The following is an 18,793-nucleotide window of genomic DNA, read 5'->3' as shown; positions in this document are numbered from 1 at the left end:
AAAACTATGTAGGTCTACTTACGTAGTTTTGCCAGAACAATAGCCGCAAAAGAAGAAGGTGATTTATCAGGCAAAACTACGTACAGTAGAGGCGCACGGCCAATATGGGAGACTCTCTCCAATAGGGGAGACAATCTCCCACATTGGAGACTTGCTTTGCAAAAGGACAAAAGAAACAACACCAACAAAAGCATGATTTTTTCCACCCAAAATTTTGTCTCACTGAGGTCAGAAGCCCATTTGTTTTGTGTGTGATTGACAACAAAAATCCTTATCAAAACAAAAGTAGACGGTGAATTTTTAAAGTAGACGGTCAAAAGGGGTAATTTGTCATGAGGAATCTGCTTATCACATTTTTATTTGCCGCCAAGGTAATCCTTTTGCCGCAAATGTAAACAAAAGAAATTAGTCTCCAAAATTGGAGACTGTCTCTGAAATTGGATACCCAAATTCTTTACAAAAGTCTCTGATATTGGAGATAATTTCCCACATTGGAGACAGTCTCCAATATTGGCCGTGCGCCTCTACTGACGTATCTCCCAAAATAAACAAATTCTGCATTTTACCGGTCGCCCTCGTAAATTATACCGCAGAGCGACTGCACATGCGTTTGCCGATTGTGTGTGCATGCTTCAATGTGTGTAACGTATGTGCTTTGCTTATGTGTAAAAATGCGCGGCAGAGACACCGGATAGTTTTGCCTGATAATTTTGCTATGTTTAAGAGATACATAGTTTTGCCTGATAATTATTTGCCATGCGGAGGACATACGTAGTTTTGCCTGATAAACATTTGCCGCGCTGCCGCGTACCTTGTGACACGTAGTTTTGCCTGATAAGCATTTGCCACGCAGCCGCGTACCTTGTGACATACGTAGTTTTGCCTGATAAACATTTGCCACGCGGCCGCGTACCTTGTGACATAATAATAATTAGACCATTTATATAGCGCAGTCACTATGTAAATATACTCTACTGCGCTGTAGTGTAACAGAGCTCCCAACAATGCTACTGCTCAAACAAATTAAACAATTATGCATATAATACAATTAACCAAAAACTTCTGAAAAAAGATGGGTCTTCAATAAATGTTTGAAGATGGTAACAGTTGGTGCTTTTCGTATTTCCAGGTGTAATTTGTTCCAAAGCTTTGGAGCAGCACAACTGAAAGCACGATCCCCAAGAGTTACTTTTGTTCTCAAGTGAGGTAGCTTTAGAAGCAGCTTATCCTGTGTACTTCGAAAGTTATGTGCATATGAATGTGACCTAAATGATATTAATTCAGACAAGTAATACATAGTTTTGCCTGATAAACATTTGCCACGCGGCTGCGTACCTTGTGACATACGTAGTTTTGCCTGATACACATTTGCCACGCGGCCGCGTACCTTGTGACATACGTAGTTTTGTCTGATAAGTTAGAACATACATAGTTTTGCCTGATAAAAAGGTCAGAGTGTGTCATTGATTTTATCAGGCAAAAGTGCGTATGTTTTAAAAAAAAGTGGAAAATTAGAAGATTAAATGAGTAAATCAACTAGTTTTTGGTGCCAATAGCTTATATAAGTTCCGCAGATCAAAGGAAAACAAAAAAAATCGATATACCATTTTCCACTTTTCTAAGAAAAGCAAAACAAGCAATGTAAAATATTCAAGCTCGAATATCTCGGAATGACAAAAAAGGAGATACGTAGTTTTGCCAGATCACGGCCGTGCTGCTGGGATCCGGCGGCCGCTGGCCCTCGCGTAGACCTTCGGTCTCTGTTGTGTTATATCATGTATATTGGTTTGGCTAGTCTTATGACAATTCAACGTAGGATTTAACATGAAAGTCTACATACAATGTAACCCAGGGAACTCCAGTTCTCTCCTACCCCCGTCTCGATCAGCCATTTTTGTTATGAATTGTAACAAAATGGCCGATCGAAACGGGGGTAGAAGGAGAGAACTTTTCTTTTTTTGAGGTTCCAGTCTGTGTCCAGATGTCAGAAAAACTGTCACTCGTTAGACCATCATCCATATAATCGTGGTAAGTGCTTGATTTCTGTTTTAACTATTTATTCGGAGAATTATTTTGACCATACTTCACGCTTGTCAGGTGAGTATGCCAAATTGCACGTAAGATCCTGGGCTCCCGCCCGCTATGCGGGTTACATACAATGTAGACTTTCATGGTGTTTACAAATGAAACACCTAAAAATCATCAATCATTTATGGTTACACTCTTTTCCAGAGTGACCAGACGTCCCGTATTTCCCGGGATTGTCCCGTACTTGGTTCTTGGTAGGAATCCTCCAAAAGACGCCATAAAGGTGTTTAAACTGGAGGTGTGTCGCGTACGGTCACCAACTTAAGGTTCCGATTTTATGGGGTTTTTGAGTGCTGACTTAAAAGGTTGCTAAGGATGGTTGGGATATACACTGAGGAGGGGAGATGGTTCCAGTCTTTGACAGTCCTCGGAAAAAATGAGTTTGCATGTGTGTCTGTTCTGACATGTTTAATGTAGAATTGTTGATCATGACCCCATCTTGCTCGATTGACGTCTTGACGTCCATTAAACCGTGGATCATCTTGAATAAACTGGTGATTCGGAACCCTGTCTTTCCTCTTGGAGGGGATCCAACCCAAGGAGTCCTTCAGAGCAGTAACACTAGAGTCTTGCCCATAAGTGTTGGTGGTGAACCTAGCTGCTGCATTCTGGACCCTTTCGAGATCTTTTATGTTTGTAGTTGTGTAGGGATCCCAAGCTGAAGACGCATAGTTAAAATGAGGCTTAACCAGCATAGTATACAGCTTCTCCTTCGTCTTAGATGAGGATTGGTAAAAGTTCCTTTTCAAGAAATTAAGGACTTTCATCGCCTTTTTTCTTGAATTCTCAACCTGTTTACTCCATCTCATGTCGTTCTGCAGGATGATACCCAAATATTTGCTGTAGGAGGTCTCCTGGAGGTCAGTTCCCATCATCTGGTAGGATGCTTTGACCGGATTTCTGGCTCTTGTGATCCGCATCGTTGTGCATTTACTAGGGTTAAATGCCATTCCCCAGGTCTTAGCCCAGTCGACCAGAGTGTTGAGGTCTGTTTGTAACTGATCCACATCTTTAGATGATTTAATGGTATTGTAGACTAAGCAATCGTCCGCGAGAGTCTGGTGGTACTCTTCACTCCATTCCCAATATCATTTATATGGAGAAGAAATAGATGGGGCCCGTATTTCGCTTCTTTGTCCCGGCGTCCCGACAAACCCTTCGCGGGACGCCTATTTGTCCCGTATTTCAGAATATTGAACAAAATGTATTTAAAAGTGACGAATTTTCATCAAAATAGCCAACAGATGACGAAGCAGAGACGAAGACAATAAAATCGATAAATAAACTTTTGCAAGTTTTGCTGTGATTTTCTTGCTAACCCATGCAATACATCGCAAACGAACTGGCCTCCTGCCATCGTGTGCCCATGGAGCTATTTGTGACAGGCTACTAGTGAGCTAGGCATGTAGGATCGGAGCAGATTCTCTCCACCAAACATACCAAAATAATCACAAAATTGACGGGAAATTTGTATAAATATTATAGGTTCTCAGATTACTGATTTGGAGATCGGAGATTGGTAATCGGAGGAACAAGTTATTGAGTTTTCATGACTAGATCTAGATCTAGTTGTTTCAGCTTTCGTTTTGAGTCTTGTGTATGATGCCGCGATGTTTCATATAATTTTCAAGTAAAAAAAATCACCCTGAAATTTTTATTCGTTTCTAAAATATGTTTTAAATGGTTTAAAAATATATTTGAAAAACACCAAATATCATTATGAGTTTTGTTCGATGATTGGATATTTTTTGCTTGAAGTTTAAACTTTTTTCCTCTTTCTTTTCTATCCTTCCTGCTTGCCACTAGCGTACCTACGGGGGGCAGTCTGCCCCCCTGACGAGCCACAACCCATGCAAAGGACGTATCCCTGCCTTCCCCCCCCCTGATGAGCTTGAAAGACCTTTTTTGCCCCCCCCCCCCCCCCCCGACGAGCTTGAACTTCCCTGATCCTTTCTCTCTCTGTGTTCATTTTTCTTTCTTTCCTCCTTTTCCTTACCCGTCTTTATCAAATTTCCCTTTTTTATTTCCTTCATTCTTTCTTTTTTTCTCCCCCTCCCCCTCCCTTCCTTTCCTTTTTCTTTTAATTCTTTCTCCCATTATGTTTTCATTCCCTCCTCACTTCCCTCTCTTTCCTCCTTTCTTTCATTCTTTATTTTATTTTCCCTTCTAATTCTTTCCCTTATTCTTTCTCTCCCTCCCTCCCTTAATTCATCCCTTCCCTCATCCCTTACTGTTTTCTTTCTTTCTTTGTTTCTTTCTTTCAAAGAATGGAGGAATTATTTTTCTTTCCTTCATTCTTTCCTTCCTCCTCCTTTTTCTTTTTTTCTTTCTCTCCTTATTTTGTCTTTCACACATGTATTCTTCTTCCATTCCTTTCTTTCTGTAATCAATTCAAAGAATGACGGAAACTTTTTTCTCTCTTATTCTTTTTTTCATCCTTTTATTCTAACTTTTATTATTTTTTAAAAATTTTCCTTCATTTTCCCCTTATTTTTTTCTTTCTTTCTTCTCAATTCATCTCTTTTCTTTCGTCTTTTCTTTCTCTCCTTCATTCTTTCGTTCACCCCCCTTCCAATTCTTTATAAATTTCACAGGTGTAACACTATGTGTAGCCTTCTTTGTTGATCTTTTTAGTTGATTGTCCCGTATTTCATTTTGTAAAATCTGGTCACCCTGCTCTTTTCAACACCATGAAATATCTTAAGAATCAACTTGTGCGACTTCGGTAATTGAAATTTGCGCTCTAAACCCCCAAATAATTGCTTTGATTGTTCTAAGTCTAAGTCTGTTGCTTAAGTGTCCATTTTTATCGCAATTACTAATTTTAATTACTTGATTGTTCAGACATAAAGCATGCTTTTGTGCCCCTCATTGATTTCTAGTCTTTGGTAAGGTCTAGGCCTACACTGCAGAGAATAGTTGTGCCTAAATTTTGAACTGATTCAGCCTACATCATACATGTAGTTCCTCTTATGCTACTGACTCAGGCAGTGAATTTAATTACAGCTCAATGCAAAATAATTGTCACAAATAAAAAAATCTTCATCGCTGCTTCCTTAATTTCATGCCTAGTCCTCTTGGGAATCATGAATTCGTTCAAAGAACAGATGAGCATCAATACTGTCAATCCCTCCCATGATCTTGAAGATCTGAATGACTTCCACCGTGTGCCTGCTGTGTGCAAGGGTTTGCAGACTAGGGGCTTTCAATCTGTCTAGATGTTCCAAATTTTAAAGGGTTGGAAATGTTCTCTTCTTGCGCTTTGCTGCACTTTCTCAAGTAGGTCTTCATCCTTCTTACGTTTGGGAAAGCAGATTCCAAGTTTGATTTTGGCTGTCTTGACGATATCAGCTACATGGTCAGCAATAGATAAGATAGAGATGGACCAGATATAATTCCTAAGTCCTTTTCACTTTTGTGAGGGGATCATATTCTTTCTGTCCTCGCTGGAAATGGTGTAGAGTCTTTTGTGTCTCATAATTGTAATGTAGAAATCAGTAAATAATAAGTATCTCTTTTATTTCCGAACATTGGACACTTTTTTCCCAGCTTGCCTCCACTCTGAAAAGTGAGTGCATGTTTTCCCTATTCACTCGGCAGAGATGTTCAATATAAATTTATGAGAGTGCCATACTTGAATTTAAGGGTGTTGAATGATGTGTCCTTTCCTATTTTTCTTTTAACACAGCACCAAAAGAATGACAGTGAACTGAAAGAACAAAGATCAAGAAAATCAAGCATGATACTCCAAGCCTGTAACACAACCTTACTGCACTAGCACAAGAGTAATAGATAGTGATGTCTGACGTTGTGGCAAAAATCTTGAAAGAGCATCAGAGGCGACCAGGTCAGCTGGAGACGGAAACAAAAGGTCAATTCTTCTGGAGAATACTGAGAGAGTCCATAAGGGACACTACTAAGCTTGTCTCTAATGCTGATACTAAATCTATTCACATAGGACATGGGGTTCATCACACCAGAAAGATCAATCACGTTGAAACGATCAATGATGTACTTTTTAATCCATTAACGCAGGTGAGTTACCTACCAATAATCTTTACTATGATGCAAACTCTCTTCCATATCTTTTTTGTTCTTGTTCCTGTTATCAGTTATGTTAAGTTAACATTTTAAAACTAATATTGACTCACAGGGCAAAGTGACAGACAGTGCTGTTGTTTTATTTCATGAATTAACACTGTACCTTCAAGTCACAGGACAGTATAAGCAAGTTGAAATAATTTGTGATTTTGACATACTGTACATATAATGCATGAAATTTTATCCTCGTCCAGTTGCAGAAAGAATTGCAATCCAGCAAAAATAAAATTCAAACTAAATTTTCAATCAACAATGCATTTAGGCCTTGCTTATTACATTTTGGGTTGTATTTAAACACAGCTCTTCCTAAAAAAAAATCATATTTTCATCCCTGGGCCTGTTTCATAAAGAGATACAACTATTGTAACTTTGCCCTAATGCAAATTATAATTGAAACATGGCTGGCAGCCAAAACAACAATGGCAAAGTTATGATAGTTGCAACTCTTTTTGAAATGGACCCAAGTTTTGATTGGTCAATGAATAATCAAAAGTACTTTTCATATTGAATGATAATGTCTTACACAGGAGTACCTAACAGTTGACTCTCATGGAATCAATATCTTCCACCATGATGGTCGTCTCAAGGGCCATGTGGAGCCAGAGGAACCAATCGATAGACTTGTGTTCTGTAAGGGCTCTAAGAGATATGTTGGATGGACACCAGATGATGTTTTCATCAAGGTGGGTCAAATCACAATAGGGTAGGAAATAATTGTCATTTTTTAAAAGACTATGTTTCGACTTTGGGGAATGGGTTGAATTCTTTGGGCTATTTCTTTCATTTTCAGGACTTCTTTTTGCTCAAGAAGCAATTATGTGCAGTAAATGGTTTTAAGTTTCTTAAATATTTAAGGAAATGTTTTATGGTACACCATGTGTAAAGTCTTGGAAGGACTGAGATAAGTTGATAACGTTAGAAGTGATATGGAGTGGCGAGAAATTTGAGGTTAGGAAGTAGAATATCTTTTGAGTTGATTGTATTCCTTAAAAGGACTGTAAAGCAGAAGGAGTGGAAAACTTGAGTAGTAGGCAGGATGAGAGGCTTGGGTAGAAGACTGGTTTGAGTTGGAAGGGTTAGAGTCTTGAGTTGGAGAGATGAGAGAAGGCTGGATTGAGTTGGCGAATCGAGCTATACAGTGCATATTAAAAAAAAGTTTATACTTTGAAAAAGCCCTGGGAATTAAAAAATATGCAACATTTAGGTAATTTTTTCACATAAAATCTTGGGGTTAGGTCTCATCTATCCAATGAAAGTAAAAGTTTTGACAGAGTGCTACACTTGAGTGAGCACTGTCCATTTTTGTAAAGCTTGCAGTAATCTGTTTGTGCAGAAATGCTCGTTTTCATGCTGTGTCAAGGGAAAAGGGAGAAATCAAACTTACCCTGCGAAACGTTTCTCATACATTTCCCTTGATTTTTGGTCAGTTGCAATAAAACGGATACCGGTACATTCAAGCATTTTGTAACAATTTTGTTACCTGAAGTGAAATTTCAATACGTAGTAAGCACAGCCTTTACCCTTTTGTGCCAGCTGGACCTGAGGACATAACTGAATCTGAACAAAAGTTTAAATCAGACATCTCCAGCATTTTTTCACTAAGTTTTTATCACTTAAAGTGTGTTTACATTTCATTTTTCCTTAATACTTGTTTCTCCACACTTTTTCCAATCTTGACAATGATTAACAAAATGAAAATGAAGCTTAAGCCATTCCATGTAAATCACAGCTCAATTTAAAGCAAATATCGTCATGATGGCCTCGGCGTGTGGGGGAGTGGGGTGGGGTGCAGTGCACTCTTCGAAGTGTTTTGGGCAAGGAAACAGTTTAAAAGGTAAAAGATATCTTCAAATAAATTTTACTAGCTAAATTCCACGTGTTTTTCATGATTAAGTTCTACTTTTATTTGCATAACTATTTCAAAGTTCTGTGCAAATAATTTTACAACTTTTCGAAAGCAAGTGGTGCTCATTCAAGCGGAAATATGTTTTGACAGTTATTTCGTCATCTGCTTAAATGGATCTGTACCAGTGTTAAAACGTGAAAAAATGTTCAGGATATTACAAATGTATAATTTTACAGGAGTTTTTTTTAGTGTAAACTTTTTTTGATACGCACTGTAGGGTAGGAGTGGGAAAGAAGACTCAAGGTTTCGGGCAGGTTTACTGTCCATCTTCCAGAAGTCTTCTCTCAAGCCTCTCATTCTGTCTAAACATTCCACTTCTGGTTTACAGTCCTTTGTAACCTTAGGTAATCCCTCAAAGCATGAAAGAAAATGATTAGTTATGATTAAGTGGAGCATTGTGGCCCAGTGGGTTACTCTACGGACTTTGAAACAGAGGGCTGCAGGTTTAATTCCCATTCATGACATAATTTCCTTCAGCAAGAAATTGATCCACATTGTGCTGCTCTCAACCCATGTGAGGTGATTTGGTATGTCACAGGATTATTTCCTTTACTGCACCAGGGTTATATATACAGTAGTGTGACATTGAATAGGGAACTTGATAATCTGTGCCTCATAAATGTTATCTTCATGTTCATGTAGTATCCATATTGTTTAAATTGTATTTAATCAGATGTTCGCTCCAAGTTTCGAACTCATCTCTGAGGCTAAGTCTCCCCACCCTATAACATGTGTGCTGTATAATGAACAACAGAATGAAGTTATTAGTGCTGGACATGCTCATATCATGGTAAGTTAGTCTCACTTTATTTGCCTTGCAAATACATGTATATGCAAGATAGTCATCAAATTTTGCTCATGATTTCTGACAAACTTCAGTTTATGTAAAATGATTGTATTATGTAAGTTTCCCTTTGATATTAGCTTAGCCTCTTGCCTCACAGAGTTATCACAATTTATACAATTCCAGTGAACCCCTCATGGTTTCCTTACATCTGGGATTAAATGTTAAAATTGATATTAGACACATGGTTTAATTATTCCTGGGATAACTTAGACTACACTTTTGCCAGATGTCAACTCATTCACCAAGTAAAATTTTTCCAATCTTGCAGTAAACGTTATATAACAAAATATTTGTGCCGTGAAATGAGAAGTGTCTGAAAATTCAAAGATATGAATAATTATAATTAATTAATTGTAATTTCATATTTGCATGAATGGAAGAAATATAAAATTCACCATTCCAAGTCTAATTTGGTCTTGGGTTTTACTTGTATCTGTGCAATGCATGTTTTTGATATTTTCTTTTTGCTCTTCGTCAAAGCCATAACTAGTCTATTATCCCCTTAACTAACTGTTTTCATTCTAGTCTTGGTGCTTCCGTTATGGTGCTAAACATCTGGTTCCCCAGAAGGTGATCCGGGATAGTTTCTTAAGTCAGGATACCTTCACTATGTTAGCAGTAGAGAACACAGCTAGTAGAGCTCAACGTTGCTTTGCTGTATGTGAATCTAATATTGCTGTCTTTAATCTACATGATGGTGTCATGTTGGAATACAAACGTAATCTACATGTTAGAAAAATCACAAGGTAGGAATTACTCGCTCAGAATCTAGTATTTTCAGAGATGGTATCATTAGGGGATGCTATTTGTTATTTGTTGTCCAATGAAGTAGTCTGATCAGAGGAGGTTAGACTTTCTCTCAAATAGCATGCAAAATTGTGGGTGTTGCACAAAAGCTTAAGCTGGTGCAGTAACGTTTTTCCCCTATCAACCAAATAGCTAGCTATATTTTAGCTCCAGCTAATGCAGCACTCCCTTGTTATGGTTAACTGTAATAGAGCTTGGTTATTTGGACCCATCTCACATGAGGGGGAGGCAGATCCTGCCTAATGACCCCCCCCCAGATCTTGGCCCACCATTCGCACGAGTGCTGCAAAACTTTGCATATTGGTAGTGTGCAATGTAATCTACAAGGCTATAAAGTTTAATTTTTTTTAAAATGATTATTTTCTTTCATATGACTTAATTATGCTACTTTATTAACCCTAAATAGACTGGGCTTTTTCGGTGCCTATTACCCCTTATTTTTTTTGCCATCAACTGTGCAATTGCAACGAAAATTGGCACATGCGTTACCCATGGCGTATCCTACAAAACTACATGATCAATTTATGCAAAAAATTCAATTGCTAAATAATTATGCTTATTTATGCATAAATTAAAAGGTTTGCTCTGATTAATTTAGTGATGCCCCTAAAATGCTAAATTTTGATCTGATCAATTGTGCTTTAAAAAAATTTCAACATCACATTTATTTCGTATGTATTTTTCTTTTCTAAATTTCCTACATATTTCGATTTTATTTAAATTTTTTTAACTGAAATTTTCGGGGACTTTATTTTGACTATAAATAGGATGAAATTAATTGGTTTTAATCAGTAAAAGGAAAAATAATGACACTTATGAATTTTGGCTGAAAACACTATTTGCATTGGATTTGTACACAAATTCACATTTTTTAGCAATTTTGGGTCTGCATGCATTTAGGAAATGTTGCGTAATTTCGGAACTGCGTACCCAGGGGTCGCAATTTTGGTCTCAAAAGTTGTAGGAGACTTGAAAGTAAAAACACAGTGAGCGATGCTATTTAAAAATATTGCGCAGAGGATTTATGATGAAAAATGTCGGGGGGGGGGAGGGAGGGAAGAATCATCCCCCGTCTTTAATATTAGGTTAAAAAACTGCCAATTTTCTATAACCTTTTCACAAATTCTTTGTTTCTGATCAAATATAATCTTGAATAAAATCGCAATTACAACTTTTTTCATATGTATGTTTTTGTTAATTTTTTAAATTTTATTAAAGTTTTTAAAATTTCTTATGTATTTGTCTTTTTTTCAACTTATTGTTTTTAATGGAAATCATCACTGACTTTATTTCGATCATATACAAGACTTTTTTTATTGTGTGATTTATGGAATCAAAAATACCACAAATTTAATTGAGTTTAATCAGTAAGTAGAAAAAAAATTATACGAATATTAGCAAAAAGCACAATTCCTTTGGAGTTGTTCATAAATTCTTATTTTTGAATGATTTTCTCTTTACCCCTTAGCATACTGTTCTTCAATCCTCTGAAGTACCTTGTAACAGGTGCAAGAGATGGTTCTGTCAAGGTCTGGGACACTGATTGGCATCTGAAACTGGTCTTTGTTGGTCACCGTGGTCCTGTAACAGCTCTATCTGTCTATCCCTATGGACCTTACATCATATCAGGCTCAGAAGACACTACCATGAGAGTCTGGAGCTTAGAGACTTGTGATGAGGTGGACCTGTAAGATATTGTTTAATAGTATTCTTTTTTTGGGGGGGTAACGGGTTGAAAGCTTATATGCTTAAGCTTTTTGTACTCTTAATAATTCTTTGTGAATACTTATTCAAGAAAAATCCACCCAATCTTTGTTACCAAAATCATTTGTGTATCAGAAGCAAAATAAGCAAAATAGTATGGTGAATTTTAAAAAAGAAATCTGACCGAGAGGTGTCTCACAAAAAATTAAGTATGACTAAAAAGGTCACGCTTAATTCCTTTTTGCATGTGGTATACAATGCATTACCACATTTGTCAGATCACCCTATACGGCTGCGTGATACTGTGTATTAAAGGGGTACTCTGGGCTGAAAATAATTATATCTAGAGTAAAATTCACCAAGCAAAATGCTGAACATTTCATTGAAATCTGATTAACATATAGCAAAATTATTTGATTATTGAAGTTTAGTAATATGTAGTAAACCAAGGCCATATTGTCATAGCCTTGGTTGGTGGTAGTCACTCTCTGTTAGTAGTAAATTACAAGTTCAAATCTGCATGTTCAAATGAAGGCTGCCATCAGTAGCAAGGTAACTTTCAAGATTTTTTTCATGTGTTAAGATCAAAAGTTTAATAGTTTGTTAGTTTCAACCATTACAGGTGATCATTCATATCAGGATGAAATCTGTCTGGTTTCTCAGAGTGAATATGCAATCTGATTTCCTTGTTGCACATTATTTTTCACTTCACAATTAGGCCGAAGCTATTCAGATAAACTGGGTGATAATGGCAAAATTGTTGAAACATGGCATTAAGTTACTTCAATGCATTTTTGTCTCACCTGCATAGCAGAGTGAGACTATAGGCGCCGCTTTTCCGACGGCGGCGGTGTCAACATCAAATCTTAACCTAAGGTTAAGTTTTTGAAATGACAGCATAACTTAGAAAGTATATGGACCTAGTTCATGAAACTTGGCCATAAGGTTAATCAAGTATTACTGAACATCCTGCCTGAGTTTTATGTCACATGACCAAGGTCAAAGGCCATGTAAGGTCAATGAACTTAGACCATGTTGGGGGAATCAACATCAAAATCTTAACCTAAGTTTAAGTTTTGAAATGTCATCATAACTTAGAAAATATATGGACCTAGTTCATGAAACTTGGACATAAGATCAATCAAGTTTCACTAAACATCCTGCCTGAGTTTCACATCACATGACGAAGGTCAAAGGTCATTTAGGGTCAATGAACTTTGGCCGAATTGGGGGTATCTGTTGAATTACCATCATAACTTTGATAGTTTATGGATCTGATTGATGAAACTTGGATATAATAGTATTCAAGTGTCACTGAACATCCTGTGTAAGTTTCAGGTCACATGATCAAGGTCAATGAACTTTGGCCATAATGGGGGTATCTGTTGAATTACCATCATAACTTTGAAAGTTAATGGATCTGACTCAGGAAACTTGGACATAAGTGTGATCAATTATCACTGAACATCCTGTGCGAGTTTCAGGTCACATGATTAAGGTCAAAGGTCATGTATGATCAATGACCTTTAGCCACGTGGGGGTATTTGTTAAATTACCATCATATCTCTGTAAGTGTATTGATCTAGTTCATAAAACGTGGAAATAAGAGTAACCAAGTATCACTGAACATCTTGTGCAAGTTATAGTTGTTTTCAAAGTCAGCACTGCTGCTATATTGAATCGCGTGATGCAGGTGAGATTTTTTTCGTGTGATGAAATCTCATACACAAAATGTAATTTGTTTTCACATGTAAAATCTGACAGAATTGAAGCTGGAGTCCCGATAGCAGGACTAGGTACACAACTAAAAAACGATGATGTTTTTTCTTTTGCGGATACAACAGTAGATTTATGGAAATTACGTCACATCCACAATCTCTTCACCACAGTAGGGTGAGTATCATATATGAAAGGTGATGAGGCCATCTGGGTTTTGCCAGTATTTGGATATTTCTTGCTTCATCAAATTTTTGGGGTATATTTTATATGAATAAAAATTGTACGTTTTTGATAGCCATGAACATCATGATAGTACAATTAAGGAGATTTCTTAGAGCATTTGAAACGGATGCACTGAAACTTGAATCCCCTTGTTTAACAAAACACTAGGGATGGGAGGAATGAACCTGAAAACAGAATTAACCCTATTTTAACTGGGCTTTTTCAGACAAGGATTATAGGAGGGGGCAAGTTGACCGCCCCTTCAGATCTCAGCCGCAGATTGCACGGTCGCCGCAAAAATTTGCACGCGTAGAGCCAGATGTAAACTACAAGGCTGTATGGTTAAATAACAAAAAAAATAATTGTTTATATTTTTTTATTTATAAATCATGCAAATAAGTATAATATGAAATTTGCTTTTATTTTTTACTTTAACTCACTTTATATAGCTAGTATGCTAATTTATGGTGAGAGTATCAATTTTTGCATTTTTAACAAATATCTACTAAAAAATTGCCAAAATAAAGTTGATTTTTTTTTTTTAAAGGAGAATGAAACCCAAAATGTAATATCACATAATTTCATTGATTAGTAAATGATAATCAAAATGAATCAACTTAATACCCAAATCCGATTTCCCAGAGTGGAGTACCACCTCTTCAAAGTTAGGCTTCTTTAGGTTCAAAGTCTCTGAATGGAGATCGCCATTGTTGTGAAAATGTTTACAAATTTATTTACGATATCCAACTTGGCAAGTTTGACAATGCTAAATTTGTACGTACAGACAGTACTCACAGACTCTTTGTAGGATCCCAATCAAATCTACTTTTTAAAAAATTTGTATTGCTTTTTTTTTAAGACCCAGACCGGACCCAAAAATGAAATTGACAAATTATATACCAATCGAAAGCTTATAAGCTACTAAATACAGCATTGTGAGCCTTATTTATTTTCACCCTTCCCAGCTGAGTATTTTGCTTAAGAATATTCCAATTATCGGGCTTCGAACCCGGCTTAGAAAATAGGCTTTATTGTGCTTTTCAAATGCCTCGAGACCGTGACGTCACGTTGTGTAAGAAGCGTCGCGATTCCATAGGTTTGTACACAGAAAAACTGGGTTATTTTTTTGCTTTCCATATTACGCATTTCATTTTCTTCACTTCCATCACAGAGTGATATCACATATATTTTCTCCTACATGCTTAAATTATGAAATCTACAGTTTTGAACTAGTTTTTGCCATATTTTATTTCCTGCTTATTTGGCGTAGATTTCAAATCTATCTGCATTCAGATTATGTATCACAACTTTTCCTGACATAGCAATTTAGGCCCAATAAGAGCCAAACAAAGAAGTCACAAAAAAGGCAGTGAATAGTTGTAGGTTTCCATCAATTTCAACAGTGAATAATTGTGAGTGCCATTTTGATCTGAAAACGAAAAAAAAAATGGATTCATAATATACAAATGAAAGAAAATACCCAATGCTTTTATACACAAACCTATGGAATCGCAACCCACCAGACACAACATGACGTCATCCTTTCCAGGCGACGTGGGGTGCTCAATCGAAGCGTACTTTGGAGGAGCAGTTTCTTTAATTTTTATCTAATATTTCTAAAAAATGGAAGGAGATGTATAGAATATTTTTGGTATATTTGTATGGCATGAATCATTGCCTTTCTTTTAATATATGATTGTTTTTACACCGGTCAGGGTCTTTAAGGTATTTCACCATTTTTTTCTTCAAATTTTTTAGGTATTTCTTTATTTTTTGACATTTTGTTTTTAATTGTTTTCTCAATGGAAATTGTTGCAGACTTAATTCTGATCATTAATAACACAAAATTGATTAAGTTCAATCTGTAAAGTAGAAATAATTATACTTTTATAAATTTTTGCTAAATACACAATTTGCGATCTTCTTTTTTGTTGACCAATTTTGATTTTTTTTTTCCTCTATCTGGTAGAGCTACATGAGGGTCACCAAACTTCCATACAGAATTAGAAATTTTGACTAGAAAATTATTTATGCTTATTTATACAAAATTTATTTATAAATCACAAAAAAATGCTTATTCTCCTTCATTTGTTGATCAATTTCAATTTTGTTTGCTTTATATGGTAGCTCTAGGTGGGGATACAAAATTTCTTCACAGAATTTTGAAACTCATTAAATTTATGCTTATTTTAAAAGTCACAATATTTGTTCACTGATTTTTATTTATTTTTTGTTCTATCTGAGAGTTGCACGAGGTTCACCAAGGCCCTACACATAATTTAGAATTTTGACTAAAAATTATTCATAAATCGCAAAAAATTCTTCTACTCAGTCATTTCTTCATCAATTTCAATTTTGTTTCCTCAATTAATGTCACCAATATAATTCACTGCATCCTTTTTCACAACTTATAGATTTGTTTATTGAATTAAGTGCACGTATTTCAGTTATCATTACCATATTATTATAACTTTTATTTATAAATATCTTTGTAATTTATTTTGTAATGTGCTCTCATCTATAATTACCTTGTAAATGAAATATACCAACATCAATTTAAATTAATTTTTACTTTATATTATTTGATTATTTCATTTCACTTGTGTAACTATGAAATTTATGTTTACATTGTAATCTTTGTTTGTATCAGTCTCCCGACTGTTTTAACAAGGAAGTATTTTGTACAATAAACCAAAATGAATGAATGAATACAGTGTCAATGGGGCTGAAATTAAAAGTTGTGTTAAATTTCATTACAAGATGACTGATGAGCTCCACATCATTGATGTGCTTGTTATGAATAAAATAAGACTAATCTTGGCCCTTCTACTGCCCACAATATACTGGATTCTATAGAATTCTAATCCTTTTGAAATCATGCTCTTCTATTTGCAGGAGCAAAGTTAACAAAATTAATATGACAACGCATCCTGATGTAAGTTGACTCATGTTTATACTTTCATTTATAGTGTAATCATCCCAAATTGTTTAAATCAGCAACCACTGATACGAAACACAATGTTTACCTCATTCAATTCACCCCTTTTAATAGCTTTTGATGTGCCGTTTTTTAAAAGAGAAGTTCTAACTCTTCAGTGTTATTCATTCTACATTACTCAAATGCATAGTGGTTTGAATTTTCATTATGTTAAAATGTTAGTATAACTTTATTCTTAATCAGTGATCCAAACTTCTTATAAAGAAAATTTCCTGAGCGTATCATTGCTTTTGACTTCTTTATTGATGAGAACAAAGTCTATTATATCAAGTTACCTGAATTTCAAAAAGGATTTTTTTTCATATTTGTCATGAGAAATGCATTTTCATTTATTCATGAATTAGAAATTTGTTTTACCAGGGGGTGTGTTTTTCAAAGATTTAAGTTGACTTTCTTGAAAATTAATGTGCACATGATATGAAATTTGATTGATTAATGTGCATTAGTGCATATACATGTAATATTATCTGACCAATGCAATCCCACCTTTTACTCCTCAAACAACTGTGAATTCAAGTGTAAATTTAATTCAGGCTTTGTGATACACCCCCTGGACATGTCTTTATACTCATGCCCAATTTATATTATTTATTAGTGAGTAATTGATATGCTGTACTACACTAGGTAACATCAAGAGCTATGTGTGTATGTCGAGATGGTACTGTACGGATCATAACACCTGGTAGTGGAGATGTTTTGACTACATATTTAGCTGATGATGCACAGCAGGGGATCATAGATGCAGCATACTCGGCCAGTGAAAGTAAGTCTTGTTTATGTTTGGTTCAACTGCCACCATAACTTTGAAAGTTTACGATAATAATATAATAATGATAATAATAATAATAAGCATTAATTTATATAGCGCAGCTTTTATATGGATATATTCAGCTGCGCTTGTTCAGAGCTCTTTTTACTTATTTTGGTCTACACAGCATATTTTCTTAACTAAAGAGATATGTTTTTAATTTTGATTTGAAGAGAGCCAAGGATGGAGAGCTTCTTATATCAATTGGCATAGTTTGGGGGCAGCAAGTGCAAATGCACGATCACCAAGTGTGACTTTTGTTTTGTGAAATGGGATCTGAAACAATAATATATATGTGGTATTTCGCAGGCTTCGACTGTGTGATTGGGTTTTAAGTTTTAGTAATTCTGTAATGTAATGTGGGGCTTGACCGATAAATGATTTATATACAATTAACAGAATTTTGAATGAAATTCTTTGACGTACAGTCAACCAGTGGAGTTCTCTCAGAAGAGGTGTAGTGGAACTGAACTTTGGGACACGGTAGATAAGTCTTGCACATGAATTTTGGACTCTTTGTAACTTAGAAATGAGACTATCAGGCATTCCAAACAGCAAACTATTACAGTAACCAAGCTTGTTATCAGAGCACGTGCCACCAGTTTGATACTTTCTTGATCAAAGTATTTGTGAATGCGCCGAAGGTTATAGAGGAGATAATATGTTGATTTGCATACATTTGTGACCTGGGTTTCCATATTGAGGTTTGTATCAAAATAAACTCCTAAATACCTTGCAGTATCAGATGGTTTGACATTGGATACTCCAATTTTTATACAGTTGATGTTAATTTTAGAGATCTGCTGTGAGGTGCCAATGAGCAGAAATTCACTTTTGCTATCGTTTAATTTCAGATTATTATTGAGCATCCACCTACGAATGAAAAAGATACATTGTTCTAGCCTTGAAACACTTGTGTCTGCAGAGGTAGAAGATGGCCTAAAAGATATATACAATTGTGTGTCGTTGGCATAACAATGACAAGAAACTTCAGGAAAATTATTCTGAGTGCTATTAATAAGGCTACTTGTGTATAAAGCAAAAAGCAGGGGACCGAGTTGTGAGCCCTGGGGCACGCCAAAAGGTACTGGGAAAGAATCTGAGACAGTACCATCAATAACAACTTTTTGATGCTGATCAGACAAGTATGACTTGATCCAGTTGAGACCAACACCATTGATACCGAAACAATTACAGGAATTACAGAATTCAGGATCCAGACCTGGCTTTTTCAACAGAGGTGAAACCAGGGCTACTTTCTATTAATTAGGAAAATGACCTGTAGACAGGGAAACATTGATCATAGACGTAAAAACAGGAAGTATAACATCAATATGTTGCATAATAATATTTGTTGGAAGTGGATCTATGGATCTAGTTCATGAAACTTGGACACTAGGATAATCAAGTATCATTGATCTTTTTCCACAAGTCTTAGATCACATGATCAAGGTCAAAGGTCATCTAAGGTCAATGAACTGTGGCAATGTTGTGGGTATTTGTTGAATTGCCATCATGGGGTTGATGCATTTTATATGATGATCAATCATAACAATCGGGCTGATGATAGTGTCTTGACCATTTCTCTATTTG

The 18,793-nt window shown here is 35.9% G+C and overlaps 1 protein-coding gene across 11 annotated transcripts in view; it reads left to right on the top strand.

Annotated features, from left to right (window-relative positions):
• The window catches only part of LOC121406995 (WD repeat-containing protein 97-like), a 90,194-nt gene that overhangs the window by 627 nt on the left and 70,774 nt on the right, over positions 1 to 18,793 (top strand). For all 11 annotated transcript variants that reach the window (XM_041597870.1, XM_041597874.1, XM_041597877.1 and 8 more), the window contains exons 2-9: positions 5,777 to 6,123; positions 6,717 to 6,872; positions 8,769 to 8,885; positions 9,468 to 9,688; positions 11,218 to 11,436; positions 13,218 to 13,346; positions 16,290 to 16,329; positions 17,017 to 17,155. In XM_041597870.1, coding sequence (XP_041453804.1) covers positions 5,887 to 6,123; positions 6,717 to 6,872; positions 8,769 to 8,885; positions 9,468 to 9,688; positions 11,218 to 11,436; positions 13,218 to 13,346; positions 16,290 to 16,329; positions 17,017 to 17,155 — 1,258 coding nt within the window. In that variant the 5' untranslated portion in view covers positions 5,777 to 5,886. The remainder of the gene's footprint in view (positions 1 to 5,776; positions 6,124 to 6,716; positions 6,873 to 8,768; positions 8,886 to 9,467; positions 9,689 to 11,217; positions 11,437 to 13,217; positions 13,347 to 16,289; positions 16,330 to 17,016; positions 17,156 to 18,793) is intronic.

The sequence above is a fragment of the Lytechinus variegatus genome, chromosome 2 (genome assembly GCF_018143015.1).
Source record: "Lytechinus variegatus isolate NC3 chromosome 2, Lvar_3.0, whole genome shotgun sequence".
Taxonomy (NCBI): domain Eukaryota; kingdom Metazoa; phylum Echinodermata; class Echinoidea; order Temnopleuroida; family Toxopneustidae; genus Lytechinus; species Lytechinus variegatus.
Note: the sequence above shows the minus strand (reverse complement) of the source record. Positions and strands in the feature narration are given on the sequence as shown.